At 38.9% G+C, this 23909-nt stretch overlaps 1 protein-coding gene across 2 annotated transcripts in view; it reads right to left on the reverse strand.

Annotated features, from left to right (window-relative positions):
- The window catches only part of CC2D1B (coiled-coil and C2 domain containing 1B), a 36867-nt gene extending 14732 nt beyond the window's left edge, over positions 1-22135 (reverse strand). The window contains exons 1-11 of one of the 2 annotated variants that reach the window (XM_026707091.2): positions 21614-22135; positions 20627-20750; positions 10610-10742; positions 10336-10436; positions 8320-8436; positions 7184-7315; positions 5022-5328; positions 4729-4853; positions 3186-3261; positions 1898-2008; positions 1509-1639 (exon numbers count right to left, since the gene is read on the reverse strand). In XM_026707091.2, coding sequence (XP_026562876.1) covers positions 1509-1639; positions 1898-2008; positions 3186-3261; positions 4729-4853; positions 5022-5328; positions 7184-7315; positions 8320-8436; positions 10336-10436; positions 10610-10742; positions 20627-20692 — 1299 coding nt within the window. In that variant the 5' untranslated portion in view covers positions 20693-20750; positions 21614-22135. The remainder of the gene's footprint in view (positions 1-1508; positions 1640-1897; positions 2009-3185; positions 3262-4728; positions 4854-5021; positions 5329-7183; positions 7316-8319; positions 8437-10335; positions 10437-10609; positions 10743-20626; positions 20751-21613) is intronic. The other variant, XM_026707093.2, reaches the window with a different exon arrangement.
- Positions 22136-23909: the final 1774 nt, after the last annotated feature.

Raw genomic sequence — 23909 nt, forward strand, 5'->3', positions numbered from 1 at the left:
GAAAATTCTCTTGGAACAAGAGAGGAGAGTATGTATGCCTCTTAGACTTGCATGCAAAAATTAGGTGCATAAATATGAAGTATGTGTTCAGATTGGTAGAAAAATGCTATATTTAACTTTGTATCATGAAGTTCTGGTTCATTCAGGGATTCATTGAAACACACAATTTGACCATGTAACTTTTGCATGAAGTCTATCTAAGAAAATACATTACACACTACAAAACCGTCACTGTGCTTTTTTGGCAAAGAATATTAACCCATGTCTTTGTGATTTAATTTGGTATGCTGCTTATTCAGCATTAAGTCCCACTAAGTGCAATGGAGCTTACTCTTCTATAAAGGAACACTCTATTCAAGTTAAGTATGAAAGCACGTTTTCATACCATATTATGTCGTGTTGTACAGAAAACAAAGGAGCCAGGTTAGTTTAGTGGTTAAGATGCCAGAATGGCAGATGTGAAACTTCCCTAAGCAAGAAAGCCAGCTGAACAACCTTGGACAAGTCAACAGCTCAGTCTTAGGAAGATGGCAGCGGTAAACCACTGCACTGACCTGCTGTATACAGGCAGTGCTCAATTTATAACCATTTATTCAGCAACCTTTCGAAGTTATGATGATGCCGAACAAATTATGATTATGATTGTTCCAGCACTCCTGTAATCATGGAATTATCCTTTGTGACAGAAAGTCAAAGGGGAAGTCGGCAGAGAAAGTTGAAAGTCCCTGTAGTAAGTCTCTCCCACCATCATACCCTCTTCCAGCACCTCTTGGTTTGAGCTGCTACTGATTTGTACTTTTCCAACTGCTACTACAAGCTTTTTCTAGAGCTGTTTTTGGATGCTGCTTAAGCCTTGCTAGCCACTTGTATATCCCCATACCCTCTCTCCCTGAGCTTCAGCACCCTCCTTGCACCCTCACTGAGCCTTGCTCAACCCTTTGTGTGCTCTCACTGTGCCTCCGTTGCAGCCCCTCATTGTGCCTCTTTCACATCCTCCTGTACCCTCTCCAACACTCATTGTGCTTTCCTGCAACCTTAGGCCCTTAACCCCGCAAATTCTCTGTGAGCCCTGCCTCCCTCCCACTCTCATGCTCTCCTATACCTGATAGCAGCCATTTAATTGCCTGCCACTTGGGACTTTCAATTTCCTGTGGGCTTCTCCACTGACTTTGTTGCGGGAAGCTGGCAGGAAGTTGCTTTGCTTAATAACTATGGAATTCAGTTAACAAAAGCAACCTGGACTGCAGGAATTGCAATTTCTAAACAACCGTATTGTCTAGCGACAGAAATTCTGCTCCCAATCTTTGTCATAAGTTGAGAACTACCTGTAGTTAAGAGTTTAAAATTCTGTGTAATTCAAGGCCGTTAAAAAAAAATAAAAGCAGAAAACAACCTCTCAATTATATTTTGGTGAAATGGTGCTAAATCAACGCCTCACGGGAAAGACATTAGAAATGGGGAACTATTGCTAGCATCAACTCAACTCCATCCCTATTTTTGTTTTTAACCTTGGCTATTCTCTCGTGCATCCTACTTTTCCGGCCATCGCCATTTGCTTTGGCTTGAGCTGCTGCTGATTTGTACTTTTCCAACCTCTGGTTCAGAGCTTCTAGAACCGTTTTTGGCTGCTGTTGGGAACCTATGAAATGGGTGCAGAAAACATGCCATTAAGAGCACAATCATGGAATGTGTACCTCTTTCTTTTGCAATAATCAAAACCAGTATTATTTATTCACACACACCCCAAAAAAGCTAAAAGTAGGTTTAATTTTTCGCAATGTTTGCCCTTAAAAACAGCCATAACAACCATGTCTACAATAACAACAACAAAGCAACTGTGTTTGTGATTTTAATAGTATAACTAATTACAGGGCCATATCTGTAAGACGCAACTCACCTGGATCTTCATAACCTTGAAAATCTGGTTTGGTTACAAGCTGACAATTTTCCACAGGTACAGAAGGAGTTTGTATTGAGGGAATCTGCACGTCTTCTGGACTTTCAAGTTCTGAAAAGAGTGTTTATGAAGAGCAAGAAAATATCTGGCTACATTTCATAATAAGCCAGGAAATAGTGAAGTGATAAATTCAGTTTAATTGGAGCACAATTTAATAAGACCCCAAGCAAACAAATCACTACTAAGTATGCCACAGATAAAAACAGCCTACTTAAGAGGTATCTACCAAATATCCAAAAGTTCCCTTTCTTAAACTAGTTTTAAGAATTTGTTGGCTGCCCAACTGCATGGATGCAAAATCGAGGTAATGGCTTATAAGTGTTTACTAGGAAAAACCAGAAAGGTATATATTTATTCGAAACAAAACAGAAATAGAGGCAAGTAATGAGCATGCCTGAGGTACAAAATGACACACCTTGAACACTGAAAAATTTAAGGCATCCAGATTTAGGCTTAAGCATATCCAGAAATAATATTAATACAAATGGTACAAGAAAAACAGCATACAGGTAGTCCTCGACTTATGACCACAATGGAGCTCAAAATTTCTGTTGCTAAGCCAGATAGTTCAGTTGGGCCCTATTTTATAACTTTTTTGTCACAGTTACTAAGCAAATCACTGTAGTTGCTAAGTGAATCATGAGGTTGTTATATGAATTTGGTTTCCCCAATGACTTTGCGGATCGGAAGCCAGCTGGGAAGGTCACAAATGATGAACAAATGAGCCCGGGACAGTGCAACTGTCATAAATTAGAGGATGGTTGCTTACAGCCCGAATTTTGATCACAGGCCCATGGGGATGTTGCAACAGTTGTAAGTGTGAAAACCAGTCATAAGACATCTTTTTCAGTACCGTTGTAACTTGGAATGCTCACTAAATGAATGATTGTAACTCGAGGACTACCTGTCGTGCAGGCGACATTAATCAGGTTCCAAAATAAAGAGGACTGAGAATCATGTAGAAATTTTTGCATGTTTTTTAAGGACACATGTGCAATGTTTACAGAGTAACCTAATAAAGTAGATGAAAAAAACCATATTTGCTTCCAGAGTCAATATTTAGGTACTGGAAAGAAACTTTAAGGTACTGGAAAATTTAAAATCTTAAAGTTGAAAACCTCCACACTTTGGGGGTTTCCACACCAGTGTATCAAGAAGGTTTTTGGCTGCAAAGAGGCCTACTGCCATTCTTCATACTTTATCCAAGAAGAAAGAAATTATTTCTTACTTTCCAGGGCAGGGGGCATATCCCTGAGATCTACAGGCTGCCCATTATCCAAGGCTTCTATAACCAGGCTAAATTTCTGAAATATAAAAATAAAGTCTCAGAAGATTCAAAGATCTAATATACTCTTTACCAAACAATTCACAAGGCAGTAATTTCACATAGGACCCCAAAATATTTTTAGAATCCTAAAAATATCCACTTAAAAGTAAAACATTCTCGAGCTTCCACTCTTCAAGTGACAAAAATATAATGCTTTTTAAAAATTCAAAACAGAAACAATATGGTTTTTAAAAAACTCAATAAATTTCAAAATTGGCCTGAAGTCTTATTTTTCCTCTCTCTGTGATATTGAAAGTTAGACCCTATAATTTATCCCTACCACAGGTGTGTGTGTGTGTGTGTGTGTGTGTGTTGTTGTCTGTCTTTCTATCTATCTATCTATCTATCTATCATCTATCTATCTATCTATCTTATATCCTAGAACAGGGCTGTCAAACTCATGGCCAATGGCCTGGATGTGTCACATGCTGGCCATACCCGTGCCCGGATTAGTAAAGGGGAAAAAAATTCCCAATACATCATGTGACACCGCCGTGATGTGAGTTTGACATCCCTGTCTCAGAGTATCATTGTACTTGCAAACAATTCTTAATTGTAGCAAATCTAGATAAAGTGGGCAGCTGAAAGCCAAGTGAAACTCATTCTTCTAATTTGAATTAATTTTTCTGATTCCATAACCTATTACTGTGTCCAAACACCAAGTATTTTCTAGTGCATGATTCTAACATTTTATCCCATTGTGAGTTTATTTTATTTATTTGATTTTTATAGCCACCCATCTCAACAGGTGATTCTGGGTGGTGTTACACCATACAGTCTCCTACAGTTGTACTAATACATAAAGAAGTAATAATTTTAAAGCAACTTTTATACACTGTGCTAAGCCATAAGTTTGCCTGGTTTTAATTTAATACAGTTTTGATTAAAATAAGTTTTGATTTAAAATAAACTGGGCTTATTCAATTAATCATAGATGAGCAAAGATTAAGCAAACAATAGCTTAATTAGTGCATGTCTGAGCTTAGTTCTTAGATCACAATTATACATAGTTTTCATTCAATTCCATATTGGCTTTTGGAAAATGCTGAATATTTAGATATAATGGATTCAAATCCTTCCGCCAGCTCTATTTCACATACTGTACATAAAGAAATCCTTGGGATTTCAATAGTCATGCAAAATAAAGTTGCTCAGAGAAGGGTAAATATTTTACTGCAGTGTTCTCCAAATCACTGCTGTCCAGAATTGTTGAATTACCACCCCAAACAGATAGCACAGCCTATCAATCAATCAGTCAATCAATCACTCAAACACACACACAAACAAATCACTCTCAACAGGGCATGAAGGGTTGTGTAACCCAGATTATTTTAATATCCATAGGGCATCTAACTGGAAGTCAGGGAGGAATGTGAGATTCAAAAGCCCAACACAAATTCTGGTTTGATAAAGCTGCCCTGATTTGTGAATAATGAAGCCTCACCTTCCCAGTCCTCATATATTCTTTTGCCTTCTCAAGGTCACCTTTCTGTTTAGCTTTCAGTGCCGCTAATTTGTACTCCTTCTCTCTTGTCACCAGCAATGCCCGAGTGTCAAGGTGTTTGGAATCTGAACAACATAATAAAGTCAGCCAATAAAACATCTCCTATAGAAGAATAATCATTTTTGGCCCTCGCCCCCATATCTGGAACAGAAAAGCAGGAACATGCTTATTTTGAACATCCTGTACGCAGAATGGATTCCTGATGAAAAAGCATCAACTATATTACTACTTACTGTTTTCTAAAGTAGCTTTTGTTCCCAGGGCATCTGTGTTTATATCTTGACCCTGTATAGCGGTTCTGTTCAGAGACAGCTGCTGATCACTGGGATCTGTTAATTTATGGGCTCCTGAGAGGCCTTCCATTGCTTCCTCCTCAGGTAATGTTACTTCATCTTGATCAGTTGAACTTTTAGGCAAGTCACTGTCAGGCGAGGCCTGTGGTACAGACGAAGAGCTCTTCCCAGATGCTACAGGCGGTGGCATTTCTTCTTCATTCACTTTTTTGCCCTTCTTCAATGCAGTCAGCATGGATTCCAGTGTCTAGCAATAATTGCAAGGTAACGCCAAATGATAAGTTTAACAGCTGTTTACAGATATCCTAATCAAGCTCATTCATTACAGACATACTGGTAACATATACCACAGAGCTAATAAAAGAAGCATATATTTTAAAGCACTTCAAAATAACTGTAGAAACATGTAGTTACGAATTAAGGAAACTAATCAAGTTAATTTAACCATTCAGGATTTCATTACATGGAATCTAAACTGATGCATATACTCTGTTATATTTGTTTTAAATTCTGATTTAGCCATGAGGCAAGTATTGATTTGAATCGCTTCTGCTGACACTCTCTGGAGTCATAAAACTTAAAAAAATTCTACACAAGTTGGATTAAGTCTGTCCAATGCCAACAAGTGCAGGATCGCAGTTCAAACTTGTTATGTGATCAACTAGAAATTACATGCATTATAGGAATTCCACAGGGTAGAAAGGCTGAAATCAGCTATTAGCACCACCAATTTTTACAGCAACAACCAAACAAGTGAAAATTGTACATATTAAGGCATTAACTGGAATGCCTAGGATTTACATTTCCAACCAGAACGGGTGCTTCAGATTGCTCTGTGAGATTCTCAGATTTTCAACACTGTCTTGGGTCATGATACTGGTATCAAGAGTACTGACAACTAGGAAACCATTCCCAATTTACGTACGACCCATTTGTTGATGCATGATTATGCGGGCCAATGTGCAGGCAGTACCAATCTCTCCATAGTACAGCCATATAACGCTTTGCTGCTTTGTGAATTTCACTGGTTCTCAGTTAGCTTCTGGGTGCAATTCAGGGTGTTGGTTGTCGCCTTTAAAACCCTAGAAGGCATGGAACCAGGTTATTTGCATGACTGCCTCTCCTCACCAGTTTCTGTCCATCCCACCAGAGTTGGCAGAACAGCGTGCTCTGGATCCCATCAGCGCAACACTGTCACTGGGTGGGTGCTAGGAAGCATCCTTCTCTGTCATGGCACCTGTGGACCAACTCCCCGTGATACAGGCAGTCCGAACCCTACTGACCTTCCAAAAGCTACAAAGACTTGGCCATATCCCTAGGCACCAGGGCTGGGGTGCCAATGGAACTCTGAGGTAAATGCTGGTGGATCTCGTATGCTGCTAGTGAGATTTGTTTTTGGCCTTTTTAATGTAATAGGTTGTGCTTTGGCTTGCCACCCAAAGTAGCTTTTGTAGATAAACAGCAATATAAATATGCTAAATAAATACATAATTACATAAATCTTATCTGTGAGCTTTAAAGTACTAATAGTCAGTAGAAAGACATTTCCACTCTTTTCCCAGTTACGTGTATCAGTTTTCTTAATATATCCCCTTCAACATAGTTGGGATTATCTAAATTATCAAAAAATATCAATTGTAACAAATCAATTAAAGCAGGAGTGTTCTTTTTATACTTCAGTTTGTGACACTTGGCTAAAAATATCTATAAACTATCTGAATTCAAGGCAAACGCTTAACATTTATCCTAAGCTAATTTTAGATTCAATTTTTCCCCAAATAGACACTCTTGATTCTTTTAAACGTGCCTTTTATAATTATTTTTAAAGGTGAGCTAAATATCCAGAATTATTTGTTAAACTTACTTTTCTAAAGGAAAGTATACTTGAATACATCATTGCCTAAGATAGCTCATTTTTATTTTACGCAGCAAAACGATGTGTAATTTATTCCCCAAATTTAATCTGCATAAAATTGTAACAGAGTATGATTGGCATCTGCATGATGCTCTCTTCTCAGCACATTCTGTGGCACTCCTGGCTTGTTTGAACAATTCCTCCCCAGGAAAAAAGGCAGCACTTAATAGTCAATAATCCGACATACCTTGAGGCCTCGCTCGTAACGTCGCACTTTGGCATTCTCACCCGCCTCCTTTGCGTTCAGTATTGCTGTCTTATAAATAGCTATCCTGTCTTCCACCGTCTTCTGCAATCCACTGGAAACAACAGGAGTCATCTCGAAGAAGAAAATAAAAGAGAAAATAAAGGAGGCAAAAACAAGATCGAACAGGCTACTCAAGCATCCGTACAAAACTGCTACTTCAAACATGGACAGCTTGGACATCAGACTTAAAACCAAAGATCTTGAACAGAAGAGCATTTGTGTCCCAGCACCTCTGGGCTTTTTGCCCATAGAAGCAGCAGAGAGGTGGGTGGGGTACCTCCGGAAATTATGCAGACACAGGGAGAACTTGAGGAATTGGAAGTCTCCGCCATTTCAGGGAAAGGCTGGACAAATAGTTATTTAGAGTATAAAAGGACTACTCTTTCCTGCAGAAATGAGGGTGCAAAGCAGGTCTTAACATTAGGTCTACTTACAAAATTCTTTCCTTCTACTGGGAGAAACAATATGCAATAGACAAGCACTATATTCAGTCATCCAAGAATAACCGATAGCAATTACAAACATTCTGCCAAGAGACTGATAGTAAATGTCAGCGTCACTGCTTATCATCAAAATTGATAGCAAACATATCTCGTAGGGTAGTTTCAAAGGGAAAGCCACCACTATCACACTAGAGAAAAGACACGAACAGAAGAGACTGTCCTGAGATGATAATCTTCATTTATATTGCCTACAGACTACTTGTAAGCTGACATCTTAAGATCATACTGATTTGCAACCCTCCAAAAGATATGCTCTAAATACACTAGTAGGATGACACTGCTTTTTATTATTTTCTCCTTCGAAAATGTTAATGATCTTTGAAACTGCCTTAGAACAAATGTCAAAGGCTACAACGAGGCTATCTTCCAGCATACAAGGCAGAAATATTTTTAAAAAGAACAAAAAACCTCATGCCTGTCAGATGTTTTTGTAATTAGTCAAAGCCAATATGACTAATAAGTGAGAACAATGAAAACTGTATCCAAAGATTGGGAATGTATTTATGATATGAATACACTGAACAATCTGGGGTAATACCAGATGATTATATTGTTCCTTTCAGCCAGAGTTACCTGTGTCTGCATATCAGTGGGATGCTCTGTGGTTATAGGAGACGTTTCCATTGTTTCTGTGTCTTTCTCTCTGGTTTCTTCTCCTTGTTCCTCTCCCAGGACTTCCTGTAATTCCGCCTAGAATGAGGACCATAGCAGTTATTGCTACAAAATAGCTATTTTCATTCCATGTTAAAATGAACTACAGAAAATATAATGTATCTTCCCACACTTAGTGCCCCATAATTTCTAACCAGCAGGAGTGCCACCGATGAATGAATTTCTGAAATAAAAAAATACTTTATTTCAGAATTATAAAAATCGATAAACCTATCATATACAGGCAACCCTCAACTTACAACCAACCATTTAGTTACCGTTCAAAACCACAATGGCACTGATAAAATTAACTTACAACCTGTCTTCACACTTACAACCACTACAGCAACCTCACGATCACATGATCAAAATTTGGATGCTTGACAAGTGGCATATATGTACAATGGTTGCAGAAGCCAGAGGTCATGTGATCGCTGGCTTCTGACAAGCAAAGTCAATGGGGAAAGCCAGATTCCCTTAATGACTGAATAGCTTAACAATGACAGCAATTCACTTAACAACTATGGCAAAAGGTCATAAAATCAGGCTCTGTTAACTGCCTTGCTCAGCATTGGAAAAATATGATCCCAATTGTAGTTAAAAGTCAAGAACTACCTGTAATATGCAACTACTTAATTCAACTAGTTAAAAATTATTTTAATTAAAACCTAGTATTTGGCATGGGAGAAATAGGAGCATTCTGGAATTATTTTTTTTTCTAAGATCAGGTGAAATGTGTTATTTAAAAACATCTAAAGCATTTTTCAGTAAATTATGCACTGGTGTAACATATTCCTTTATGAATGCTATTCACAACCAACAAAATAAAAGTACAAGTCAGCACACAAAGAGAACTGTCTCTGCATTAATTGTATATAATCTTAAACAGAAAAGCCTTGCTGCAAGATTGAACTGCAGATGTGCCACTTCTTAAAGTTGCAGCTAAGTATAGTTTGATGTTGTTTTTCAAATTCTAGCCTGAGCTCTCAATCATAGTAAAATTATATCAACTTGCTAACATCTTTTCTTCAGAAACTTTTCTTGACAAATATTTTAATTTGTTGTAGACATATTAAGTATTGGAAAAAGCTTAAGCACAACACTTGAGCGCCATCACTTGAGACTTTCAAGAAGAGATTGGACTGCCATTTGTGAGAAATGGTGTAGGGTCTCCCGCTTGGGTGGGGGGTTGGACTAGATGACCTACAAGGTCCTTTCCAACTCTGATTATCTGTTATCTGTTAACATTACTTCAAATTTTCTATTCCCTACACTTCTGCATCCTTATTATCTTCTGCAGAGACAGGACAGGGTAGCAAAGTTTATTTCATATCATAAGATGGGTTTCCTTGTTATGAAACCAACCAGAAATATTTCTCCTTAAAAAAAGCGACAAATCAATTTACTACCAATATTCCTAAAGCATACAGGATATTATATATTTCTATTGTACATGTACATGTATATCACTTCTGTCTACCATTTTAATTTGATGTGATACAGTAGAATGTTTTAATACCATAGCTTAAAACAGGGGTCTCCAAACTTGGCAACTTTAAGGCCTATGGACTTCAACTCTCAGAATTCCCCAGACATCATGGCTGGCTGAGACATTCTGGAAGTTGAAATCCACAAGTCCTAAAGTTGCCAAGTTTGGAGACCCCTGGCTTAAAACAAACCAGAACTTCTTGCAACATTTGAGGCAATACAGTACATGTTATCATATCCAATCTTTCTTATAAGCATCCTGGTACATTCTCAATGAATTGGGCTTCAATTCCCATAATTTTTCCAACCAACATGACTGCTTTCTCTTCTGGCTGCGGATTATAGGATTCAAAGTTTCATTTTGCCTGAGAAAAATGGAATGAAATGATGGTTCCTCTTTAGAACTGGGGCGTGGGTGGGAAGAGTCTTCCAGCAGACTCCCATATATACCAAAAGTTCGGTATCTTCCTCCAGACCTTCATCATCATCATCATCCATGTCCTTCATGCACTCAGCAGCCATCTTTTCTATATGACCCATGGGCAAAGGGGCTGCAGAAAATTAAAATAAAAAAATCTTAAGGAAAGGAAGTCAACATTTACAGTTACAAAAGGTAATTCCCATAAATGAAAGGAAGAAGGGAAAGATTCAAAAGACAGCAGTCAAAATACAGTTCCCAAGCATATGTTCTTAAACTTTTTTGTTTGTCAGCAAATGTCCTTACATTTTCCTTTTGGCTTGGTTTTTCCAGTAGGCAAATTCTCTCCAGTAATAGCTGCTAGCTCAGCTTCTAGATCCCCATCGTCTTCTAGATCTAGTATCATCTCTTCAGGATTGAACTCTATAAAAAGACCCAGCTGGTGACAGGAAAATAAATAACAGGAGAAATATCCATGTTACACAAATGTCTATGCAAGACACATTAAATTCTAACCTGATTCATCCAATAGTGGTATAAATTTCAAGAATATGGACTCTATAACAAACAGTTATCTGCTTATAGAGTTCTATGACATTTTATAGAAACATGAACTCTATATAGAGATTTGAAAGATACCATATTTTAATAACGGCCTGACCTTCCTTCTAGGAACCAAAAGTGATGTATACTTTCTTTTCCAATTATATTCTGTGAGGTACACTGTGGTAATATATCCATCATATTCTGCAAGTTCTTGTACAGCTTTGTAAGATCTGGGGGTATCACAAACGCTCCTCATGAGGGCAGTAGTGTCTTTATGATGAGAGTTTGATCCTGTTATCTGCAAAGCTCAGAGGACAGGAATGTGTGTGGGAGTTCACAGTACCTATCCGAGCCATGGGACCTTTGGTGCCCTGCTTTCTCACGGGAAATTTATCACCTTCGCCAAGGCCTAGCTAGATAATGTTGCTGAGCTAATGTTGAAGTCATTGTTTTGATTTTGTATTTGCATTTTCTTAATAAATACTGCTACTCGAGGGCTCTCGGGGCTGGCAGTTGCTCAGACGTCTTCTCTGCGTCTCCCGTCATTTTTTCAATTGCCAGTCCACCACAAGTGGTGACCCGACGTGATAGTTTGGAAGGCTATACGTTTTGGCGTGTTAGCTTGAAAGCTACACGTTTCCGCATCCTATACTCATCGTCGCGGACGTCGACTGGGCCCTCATCTTCTTCGCTGGACGGAGACAGATTCTTTTCGTGAGTATGGGGGAAGGTCTCAAAGCTCAGACAAAGCACCTTAGAGAAATGAGAGAGATCGCTGGGAATAGTTTTAAGTTTGGAGTTCATAGTAGAGGACATGAAGTAGGAAAGAAAGAAATTGAGGATTTATTACAGTATGTTTGGAAACATATTCCGTGTTATCCAGAGGGAGGTAGTATTAAAGTAGAGCGCTGGAGAAAGATAGGGAAATTTTTGCACGAGGAGCCTCATGCCCTTCTTCAATTTTGTTAACCTGGAGGGTGGTTATGGATGCATTAGCTACGCATGAACAACCGCTCCTATCACCCCGAAGAAGGTTTGCCGCCTTACAATGCGGTACGTATATTGCCACCGACAGCACCTCCAGATAAATCCAGAGGGCTGTCAGGCACTGAAAATACTTTGTCAGAAGAGAAGAGTTTGCCTTTAAGAGTTCAAGTAGATGCAGTTACTGCAGCTATTCAAGAAGCAACAAATAGAGGGGAATTATCAGGAGATGATTTGGTAGATTTTGGAGTGGAGATTCAACTTAATCCAGTAGAAATTGGTGTAGATGCTGCTTTAAATCCACAGAGAATATGGAAGCCTCTGCCTCTTAAGATTTTAAAGGAAGTTAAGCAAGCAGCAAAAGAGTATGGTATTAGATCGCCATACACTCAGGCATTGTTAGAAGCAGTTGGCTATGGAAATAAGATGATTCCAGCTGACTGGAGAGCTCTATTTAATATGATTCTAACTCCAGCTCAATATTTGGTGTTAGATCAGAAATGGAGACAGCTGGCAGTTCAAAGGGGAACAGCAAATGTTACTCCAGATCAGCTTTATGGATCTGGTAATTTTACAACAGTGGAATTACAGCGAGATGGAATGCCTGAGGAGGGGTTCATTCTTCTCCCACAGTTAATTTTTCAAGCCGTACGGACTCTTCCTGACGGCGAAGGTGGTGAGAAGACCTTTACTAACATCAAACAAGGAAACAATGAACCCTATGAAAATTTCATTAGCAGATTGAAAGTGGCTATTGAAAGGCAAATTGACAATCAATTTGCCGGAATGAATTGCTTTTGAAGTTAGCAGTAGAGCAGGCAAATGCAGATTGTAAAAATTCTAAATCCGCTTATTGCGAGTGGAGAGAGAGAGATAGCGGATTTGATAAACGCATGTAGAAAGGTGGGGAGTCAGACTTTTAATATGGAGACTTTAGCTCTGGCTCTCCAGGCAGGAAATAACAAAGGCACTTGTTTCAATTGCGGGAAGCCTGGACATTTTAAAGCGCAATGCCGGGCTCCTGGGGGTCAAAGTCAGCAAAAAAGAGATTATTGGGACAGGGTGCTCGTCCTAAATCAGTGTGCCCGAAATGTAAGAAAGGATACCATTGGGCAAATCAGTGCAGACTTCATTCTGAGGGAAAAAACTAGGAAGCAGGGATCGGGCATTCTCCCTACTCTAAAGAGTGAAGTAATGTCCGAAGGGTTGGAGCCACCAGAAAGAGGTAGGGATCAAATATGGTCACCAGCTACAAAAGGTTCAGCAGGAATTGATCTTCCATTAGCTGAGGATTTGGAATTAGGATATCCACATGTAGTTTGTTTAGGGTCAACGGATTTCTATGGACCGTTGCCTCTGGCTTCTGTGGGTCTTCTTCTTCCTAGATCATCAGCTCATAAGCGTAAATTGTTTGTGGTTCCAGGGGTTATTGATTCGGATTATGAGGGTCAGATCAAAATTCAAGTTCATTCACCTGTTCCTCAATCTTTGAAAAAAAGGGGATTGTTTTGCACAGCTTTTAGTTTTGCCATATCTGTCTTTGGAGGAGTCAGATAGAATTCGCCAGGGTGGATTTGGATCTACAGATATGTTTAGTGAGTCTAGTGTGTTTTCCATCATGCAAAATGTCAAGGCTGATCAGAAACCAAAATTAATTCTTTTGGTTGAAGGCAGACAGTTTATTGGATTGCTGGACACTGGAGCAGATGTTTCGGTGATTAGCGAAAGTGAGTGGCCTAGGGAGTGGCCGACAGATCCTACACCGTCTGTTCGAGGAGTCGGAGGACTTCAAGACGCACGGGTTAGTAGGAGGATTCTTTCTGCCAAAACAAAGCAGGGAAGTGCTATTGCACATTTCCAACCGATTGTTTTGCGCCTTCACGTTAACTTGTGGGGCAGAGATTTGATGCAACAGTTTGATACAACAGTTGTCATTCATGATGACTGAACACCCACCTGTGGAGTTATTAAAATTACAGTTACTCCAGCAGGAGCCAGTGTGGATAGATCAATGGCCTTTGACTAGTGAGAAATTAGTTCATTTACATGAATTGGTTCAACAACAATTGAAAAAGGGACATATAGTGCCTACCACTAGTCCTTATAATTCTCCAGTCTTTGTTATCAAGAAGAAATCTGGGAAATTCAGATTTCTTCATGATTTGAGAGGGATAAATTCAATTTTAAAGCCAATGGGCCCACTGCAGTGTGGGACACCTAATCCTAATTTAATACCTGATGGATGGAATATAAGAGTGTTAGATTTGCAAGATGCTTTCTTTTCCATTCCTCTGCACCCTGAAGATGTAGATTTGTTTGCTTTTACTATCTTGAGTATAAATCAGGGGCAGCCCGCTAAGCGATATGCATGGACTGTCCTTCCACAGGGGATGTTAAATAGTCCTACCATGTGTCAAATGTTTGTAGATTGGGCTTTGCAACCTTTCCGGAATAAATTCCGGATTGGAAGGTTTATCATTACATGGATGATATTTTGATAGCTGCTAATATTTCTGATGCTGCAATGGATTCTGCTGTCCTTCTTTAACTGCTATGCTGAAGGAGAAAGGGCTGATAGTCAGCCCTGAGAAATTGCAAAAGGAATATCCTTTTGCCTATCTAGGTCATAAATTATTCTTGAGTCACATTACACCTCTGAAGTTGGAATTTGTTCTTCCTGATCCTTTAACTTTGGTAGGTCTACAACAATTTTTGGGTCATATAAATTGGATCAGACCGTATTTGGGTTTAACTACTCTTCAATTAAGTCCTTTGTTTCAAGCTTTGGCTAGTGCTAAGCAAGCATCTGACATTATAACCCTGAATAAAGAACAGAAGGGAATTTTGTCATTAATTGAGCAAGCTTTGAGTCGTAGGTGGACAGATAGATGTTTGCCAGATTGTCCATTATCAGTGATTCTAATCTCAGAACGTAGAGTTACTGCATTGATAGTTCAGGTAAAAGAAAAAACAGCTTTAAGGATTCTGGAATGGATTCATTTGTCTCATACACCATCGAAATCCATAAATTGTATCACAGAACAACTTGCTGATATTTTTAATCGTGCTCGTCAGCGCTGCAAGGCTATTGCTGGGATGGAACCAGTAACATGTTATGTTCCTTTTGCTTTAGCCACCTGGGAACAAATGATTTGCAATAGTGAGTTTTTACAAGTTTTGGTAGATTCTTGGCCAGGAAGTTTTCTTGTCATCCTCCAGCTGATCCTAGGTTATCTTTGTATAAATCAGTTAGAATTAATTTAGCAAATCTTTTGTAAATCAGCCTATATCAGATGCTCCTACAGTCTTTACTGATGGAGGGAAAGTTTTTGGTGCTTGTGTTTGGAAAGATGAATCTGGAATTTGGCATACAAAAGTGACATCAGAGCAGAAGTCTGCCCAGCAGGCAGAACTTGCTGCTGTAGTTTTGGCTTTTCAAAATTTTCAAAATCAGGATTTTAATCTAATAGTGGATTCTTTGTATGTATATAATTTGTTACCCTTTGTAGCAGGTTCTTATTTGTCTCCTGGAATATCACCTAATATTCTACGTTTGCTTTTGTTGTTGCAAGAATGTTTGGAGCAGCGTATGAATGTGTGTTTTATTGCTCATATCCGTAGTCATAGTAATTTACCTGGAATTTTATCACAAGGCAATGCCAAAGCTGACAGTGCTGTAACTTCAGTTCTCACTGTCCAGCCATGGGACAGCCATAGTTATTTTCATCAAAATGCTAAAGCGTTGGCACATCAATTCAAGCTTACTGCTGCAGAAGCTGCTGCCATAATTCAACAATGTCCAACTTGTTCAAAGCAAGGCACGGCTATTCCTATGGGAGTCAACCCCAGGGGTTGAAACCCTCAATGATTTGGCAAATGGATGTTACTCAGTATCCATCATTTGCACCTTGGAAGTATATACATGTGACTGTGGATACTTATTCAGGATTTCTAATGGCTACTCCTCAAAGAGGTGAAGCGGTTAAACATGTCATCAATCATTGCATTAAGACATTTTCAGTCGCTGGTACGCCTCAAACTTTAAAAACAGACAATGGTGCGGCTTATCGGAGCACAGTCTTTGATCAGTTTTGCAAACAGTGGTCCGTGGAACATAAATTTGGAATTCCATACAATTCCACAGGACAAGCTATTGTGGAGCGATATAATGGCACGCTCAAGAACATGTTAGCTAAATTAAATAAAAAAGGAGGGAAGCTCCTGGGGCTTCCGGCAATTCAAGATCATTTAAATCTTGCTTTGTATACTTTAAATTTTTAAATTTGTCTGGTAACCCCTGCGAGCGGCCAGCAGGCATTTTTCTTCCCTTCTACAGATGCAGTGAGGCCTCGAGTGTTGGTGCGATTCCTTCCGGATCCGGCATGGGTTCCCGCTGAGCTGATTACGTGGGGACGTGGTTATGCAGCAGTAGAACATCTTGGTCAAATTCGTTGGGTTCCTGGTCGATGTATCCGGCCTGATCATTCACAAGCGCCTTCGCAGGTGCCAGTGAGGGATGTTCCTGATTCTCAGGATGGCGTTCCTGTGGTTCCTGATTCCGTTCCTGAGGTTCCTGATTCTCAGGATGGTGTTTCCGTGGTTCCTGATTCTCTTGATGCCGGCAGTCCAGGCGTGGCGCTGTGAAAGCTGGGAAAAGATGACTGCTTATCTGAGATTATCAACTTGTATGCAGCAGGTTCCTTTGGGGAATCGGACTAAATTAATCTGCAAACAGGGCATCTTTTGATTTTTCCAGCATATTGGTCCTGGCATAAGGGTCAAGACATTCTTTACTCGGGACCTGATAAGGATATTATATCTTCAGCCTGTGCTACAACTCTGATTCTGTTTAATGTTTCTGTTTCAGACTATGGACAATATTGGTGTCAATTGGAGTTGCCTAAGTTACTTTACACAACTTCTTTTTCCATTCGTCTTATGCCTCCACGGACTCTAATACGGAGGCGGAGAGCTGCCATTATCTCAGAAACTAGAGACCTTGGTGATAATTTATGGAAGGAAAATTCCTACATCAAGGACGTTCGGATTGCAGCAAAGAGTTTAAATGTAACTAATTGTTAGCTTTGTATGCATGTACCCACCTTTTGGAATAGCTATGAACTATAGAGATATTCATATTTTAAATAATTTTACTGTTGCTATGTTTTATGATACTGTTGAGAATATTAAGATGTTAAATGAAGAAGTGTCTGAAATTCGCCAAATTACTTTATGCTTTAGATATAATGTTAGGAGTTTGTGCTTTAATTCATTTACATTGTTGTGTTTTTTATACATAATTATGAGCCTAACATTACAAGAACTGTTCATGATATGGAAGACCGCATAGCTAACACGAAGCAGGAAAAGATGGCTTCAATAAGTCACTTTGGGCTTTGCTATGGGATTGGCTTCCTGACAGCTCATGGTTACGTTTATTGCTTCAATTAGTTGTAATAATTGTTATTACACTTATTATGTTATGTTGCTGTATTCAATGTATTCCTAATCTATTTCAAATGTGTGCCTCAGCCTTAAGTGTACGAAATCAAGTTTGCGAGGAACTGTGTATTTTGCCACTGAAACACCCCTATCTTTGAATAAATAAAAAAGGAGGGAATGTGGTAATATATCCATCATATTCTGCAAGTTCTTGTACAGCTTTGTAAGATCTGGGGGGTATCACAAACGCTCCTCATGAGGGCAGTAGTGTCTTTATGATGAGAGTTTGATCCTGTTATCTGCAAAGCTCAGAGGACAGGAATGTGTGTGGGAGTTCACAGTACCTATCCGAGCCATGGGACCTTTGGTGCCCTGCTTTCTCACGGGAAATTTATCACCTTCGCCAAGGCCTAGCTAGATAATGTTGCTGAGCTAATGTTGAAGTCATTGTTTTGATTTTGTATTTGCATTTTCTTAATAAATACTGCTACTCGAGGGCTCTCGGGGCTGGCAGTTGCTCAGACGTCTTCTCTGCGTCTCCCGTCATTTTTTCAATTGCCAGTCCACCACAGTACACCTTAAACTAAGAGACAATATTTGACCCCAAATTATCCATTTATGGCAAGTGGCAATTTGAGCTAAAAATTCTTAGATTTTTTTAATCAATGTTCCTTAAACTAAAAGGGGTTCTATGAGCTAGTTCCACTCTGCTATCAAGTCATTCTTGTCCATCGCACTGTGGGTGTGCGCGCACACACCCACACATGTGTGGGGTGTTTTGCTTCAATTACTTCTCATTTCAACTATTCAGAGCATGAAGCAAAAACAATTTGACTTTCAGTAAGTTTGTACTCTTATGTTTGGGCGTCCCAAACTTGACAACTATTTCTAAGGTCTTTTCCTTCTCAAATTCTGGAGTCTGTTGTCTGTTCAAGTGGAAAATCTGTGTAACATAACTTTTTCTTTTTGCTAAGAGCTTAATACTTATTTTAAAATTCCACCACTTCCACTCACCACTTATTTAATGAATATTTACCAACCCACAGAGAGTACCAAGGACCCCTCAAAAAAGAGAGAATGAAAGAAATGTGCATATGAGGTTTATCCTGGTTCATTCTCATACATGCTATGATTTGGCACCCAGTACAAAATGTATCATTAAATGCTTTTTTTTTTACTTGAGTCTACTATGTTATATAAAGCAAAGAAAATAAGATGATTATCTGTTTCCATCCTGGGATCACTAAGGGAAAGGAATTTCAAGAAATACATTATGTGGTTAACATTTTACAAAGTACTATTTGTACTAAATCAACCCAACACTCCTACCTTTTCTGGAAACACACAAAAGGATCTGCCTTTAGAACTCAAAAATAAGGCAATTGAATTAAATATTCCTGCTGGACTCAAACTTCATTCATTATGGCAAAGGACAGGGATAAGCTATTCTCCAGATGCTGGGACTACAATTTTCAGTTAGTGGGAATTGGTTATTTATATTCTATAAAATTCTTTATTATATAAACAGTCTAACTTCCATTCATTTTTAACATTTGTATTTTAAGTAAAAGTAAAAAATTCCAAGTTTAGGAAACTCTACTCCTAAATAGTAGAGGCCTTCTTTAAAAAAGCAGCCACAATAAATTCCTAGCATGAATAGCCAATACTATAGCTTCAATATGAACTAATTATGCTGATCAAAATCCAAATGCTGAGTTAACCACACTTATGTTTATTAATTCAACATTCTTAAATTAGTGTCTATCTTTTCTCTAAGATTTACAAATTGTTTGATTATTTCCTTGTTTTAAGTTTGCACAAAGACAATGTTTCCCTGATATCTTATTAAAGTTTAAAAACCCTCTAAAAGAGTAGAAGATTTATCCCCTCTCTGCTACTTTACCCTCAACTTGGGTGCATGGCATTTTTGCAAATCATGCCTATTAAAAGGATGAAATTTCATGTCCTCTTTCATAAGATCAAATCCAATAACACTGGAAAATTTTTACTCTCCCCTGTAGTAATACCCATTAATATGGCTATTTGTTCTGCTTGTCCCACTCAAAACAGGCTATGCTATGACATATCTTGCAAGACAGCTTAGAAAGCTGCTATTAACGATGTCTACATGTATATTGCGATTGTTTTCTAAGCAGCCACAAGTTCCTTGCAAAAACCATGGCGATTTAATGAGTCAAAGAGAGGTATTTTTCCTTCTTTAGCTGCACATTATAAACAAGTGTACAGGTAGACCTCAACTTACATAGTTGAGCCCAAAATTTCTGTTGTTAAGTGAGTTTCCCCACATTTTATGACTCTCCTTACCACAGTTGTTAAGTGAATCACTGCAGCTGATAAGTTATTAAGCTGATTGTTAAGTTGCACTAGCTTCCCCATTGACTTTGCTTATCAGAAGGCCGCAAAAAGGGATCATGTGACTTTGGGACAAAGCAACTGTCATAAACATGTCAGTTGCCAAGCATCTGAATTTTGATCACATGACCGCATGGGTTGCTGCAATGGTCGTAAGTGTGAAAAACAGTCATAAGTCACTTTTTTCAGTGCTATTGTAACTTTGAATGGTCACTAAATGAAGTGTGATAAGTTGAGGATTACCTGTATTGTATATTGTATGACAAATATTTAAAAAAACTGACGAATTTGATTTCACAGATTCATTGTTTCAGGTATTTTTTTAAAAAGCCCTTTCCATTCTGATTATTGAAGTACTTTGTTTTTCTAAAGAACTGATAATTTAGTTCCACTACTTTACTATGTCAGGCAATTATAGTCAAATTTCTATAAAATAACTGGCATTTATTTAGCTAACAAAGGCAATCACCACCTTAGTGGCACTAGTAGCAACTATTGTCAACTGTGAAATTTACAAAAATGAACAACAGATTTAAGTCAGTAATTGTCAAACTTTAAGTATTTTTTCCATATTTTAAAGAACAGACTCTCCCCTGAATTAGCAAGCATACCCATTTTCCCAATATTTGTGGCTTCAAAAAATTCTGTTAAGAATCTAGGATACCTTATAAGAAAATAACTCAGACCACTCCACAATTCTAACAAGAGAAAATGTTATTAATCACTTGCTGGGCTTTCCAGACCTTTTGGTCAGGTTTGATTTAAATCTAACAAAACCTAAAATTGCTAAAGGCTGGATGCATGGACTTCAGTCAGTTTGTGTCTCCTACCTAATTTAAATGGTGGATTATTGAAGAAAGCTCTACTTCTCAAAGCATGAGGACCTCTAAGTCATCTCCAAATTACAGTTATAAAACCGCACTCTGTATAAAGTCCTTAACCGATACACAGCAAAAGGGATTAACAGAAGAAATATACCTGTTTTGCGGCAGCTCCTGCTTGACCCTTAGTCTGGGGGCTTTTCCTGGGTCTTCTACCAGGCATATTGGTTCATCAACAGCCAACAAAGCCAGGTTGTAGAATCCAGAAAGCTAAAAATTACCTGGAGATAATGAGACTCCAATGCAGCAAGATATATTTGCAAGAACACCATATAGACATTCTCAATTTAAAACAAGAGTATCCTGACTGAAAAAAAGTCATCAAGATTCTAGACTGCTGCCATTCAAACTTGTAGATTTTAATTCTAAGATATACATATTGTTACCTCTATTTTCTCTAACCATAGTACAAAAGCAGAGATGTGCAACATTGCTTCTGGAAGATACTTGTGGTTTGAATTTTCTTCTTCAATAAAGGTAGAAAGCCAGATTTTTTTTTTTAAGATCATGATCGCATAACAAAGGCCAAAACAAGACTCCCACACTCCAAACTGTTTACAAATCTAATGAGTAATATGGAATGGGATGTTTTCAGCCCTTGAGGATTGATGAGTGGACAGTCAGAAGCAAGACTATATTTATATAACAGCAGAACATATTTATGTGTTAAGAACTCAGGTCAATGTCTGAATGGCTTATTTTTGTTTAAAAAAAAGGTAGAACCCGAATGTCCTGATCCTAATAACATAGCACAGTCTTGGCTTTCTGTTTATGCAGTAGGAAGCAAATCCTCAGTTACCTCCACAAAGGCACCACCAGGTTACTTTTCAGACAGGTTGGCCTTCAACTTGCATAATTCTATAGGACAGCTTGAAGATTATGGCCACCAAAGGCACCAGGTTCTAAGGGACTTCTTATCACCCCCAAAATCAATTCCAAACTCATTTAGGCCCCATTTAACTCCTAGACGTTCAGCCTGGAGAAAGAAGGGGGCCACTGCTGCTGCCCTCTACAGGGAAGACAAAAGTTGAGTTCAACCAGCTTGACTTGCCCTGGCCCACACCCACCTGAATTACCAACCTACCAGATGACTTGCACCTCTGCAACACCCAGCGGTTGTCTTCTCAAGAGGCAGAGCCCGGCCCTATCAGATGACCTCAAAAGAAAGGCCGATGTCAGGAGGACCCTCTCCCACGGTCAGATACGCCCAACCAAGCGCACGCACGTGTGAATCCACACACAGCAGAGGCTCCAGACGAGAAAGGGTCTCCGCAGCCAGGCTATAGGGCTTAAGCCTTAAAGCCAAGAGCAGACAGCCGCTGCTTTCAATTCATAACCAACCTTGCCACTGAGCAGGAGGAGGGGCAGGTGGCAACTGCTTTCTCTCGGGCTCCAGGGAGGTGAGAAGTCGTCCTATTATCTCCCTTCCACCAAGGCAAGCGGCCCGGGAGCGAGGGGGGGGGACACGACTCCACCTCCTGCGGCAGCCTACGGGCTGCCCAGCGGAACAGGCAAAAAAAGGCCCTGGCGAGACAGGCGCTTCCCCGCCTTCTTCGGACTCAGCTTGGGGCTGCACCAAGGGGCCCCGCAACGCGCAGGCGCAGAGGTTTATTCATTTTTAGAGAGCGAGATGGGCGAAATGGGCGGAGCCTGAGCGTGCGAGCCCAAACAGTAATAACGGACTGAGGCCGAAGCAAGACGGAAAGATGGGAGGGGGGGAAGGGGCGTGGCCGGAGTACTGTTGCCTTTGGTAAGGTAAACGGGTAGCTCACCCTTCCCAACATCCAGAGGCTTTGGACTTCAACTCCCATCATCCTTCAGCCGAAATAGGGGTTATGGGAGTTGATCGAAAACACCTAGAGGGCGCCAGGTTGGGGAAGATAGTGCTAAGTGCTTTTTATGTTTCTTATAATTAGAAATTCTATAATTATTTAGCAACTCCGTTTGATTTTTTTGTAATGTTTCTGCCGCAGAGCAGGAACATTAGTCTGAACAGACACTTCTGAGATTTTTCAGACCTCTAATAAAAATATCTACTCAAAATTAGGCTCTGTAGGCCCAGAATTGGCAAGGCCAGAAGATGATGGTTGCTTCTTTCAGGCTTTCTTAAATAAAAGCAGCCCTAGATAGATCTACTTGTATAATGGAAACTGGCTTTGCTGACTTGGGTTTATCTTTACAGTGAGAATGCAGCCCAAATGATGCTTTTGACCCTCTCATTTTTTTCTTCAGGATACTCAGATTTATTGCAATCTTCATTGGGTTGTCCTAAGTCATAATGTAACTTATATACAGTATGAAGGTATCCGCAATGGTGGAAGAACAAGTTTTATGAAGCATTCAATTTTTAATAATTTTGTTTAGATTGTTTCCAGATAATGCAGTGGCTCACTACAAATGAAGATAACTTCTGGAAGCAATAACTAAACATGAGGACCATAGATTCTCCTTTATTTCATATTATTCAATGTGTATGTGAAACCATCCAACAGGGTGGATGTATCACTAATAGGCCCACAATCCATACCTTTCTCTTTTCCCCCTTCCCTGTTAAATATAGGTAAGAGTGCCAAATTCACGTTCCTGGTTTCTGTAATTTTAGGTTTGTATTAGTTGCATTAACTGAATAGGTGCTTTTTACACTTTATGACTTAGCACTGTGTGTAAACCAAGAAATTAAGTTTCTCAACAATTGTTAATGAATAACCAATGTAACTGGTTAATCGTCAGTATATGACGTGACCCAATGACAGAGACAATAATGTACTGGATGATGACTAATAATCTGAGAAGTGCTATTGAATGAAGTGAAACCTAGGTTGAAATAGACTATAATTTTCTCTAAAGATTAGATTCACAACATAATGATTGGATCCAAGAACAGGCTGCTTCATTTTTCTAAATACATGAAAAATGATTTCATCGTCTCTTGGATTACTTCAATGCTTTATAAATAGAATTGCCTTAGAGCTTAAACTGGTTCCAAACTAGGCCAGCATGTTTGTCCCCTGAAATTACGAGATACGATATTGTTTTGTTATTTGCACTAGATATCAGTCTCTTTCCATAATCAAAGTCCTGATATTACATTTAAATATTCTAAATAGCAGATGTATTATTACCAAAGATGTATTATTATCCTGAGTAGTCAGTTGCGTGTACTTAAAATGTTCTGAAGAGGAAGCATTTTGTTGTATGTTTTTGAGAGTTATTGGGTGATTCCTTGATAGGTATCTTTTATTTTCCTAGCTTATTTAAAATGCACTTACAAATATCCATCACCCTATCAGACTTTTTAAATAATCAATTACAAAAGTTATGATTAGTTTTCAGACTTTTTCTATTTTTTTTATAGAATGAAAAGCATGTTTTTTGTTTTT

The sequence above is a fragment of the Pseudonaja textilis genome, chromosome 3 (genome assembly GCF_049901715.1).
Source record: "Pseudonaja textilis isolate UNSWEBS1 chromosome 3, rPseTex1.2, whole genome shotgun sequence".
Classification (NCBI taxonomy): Eukaryota; Metazoa; Chordata; class Lepidosauria; order Squamata; family Elapidae; genus Pseudonaja; species Pseudonaja textilis.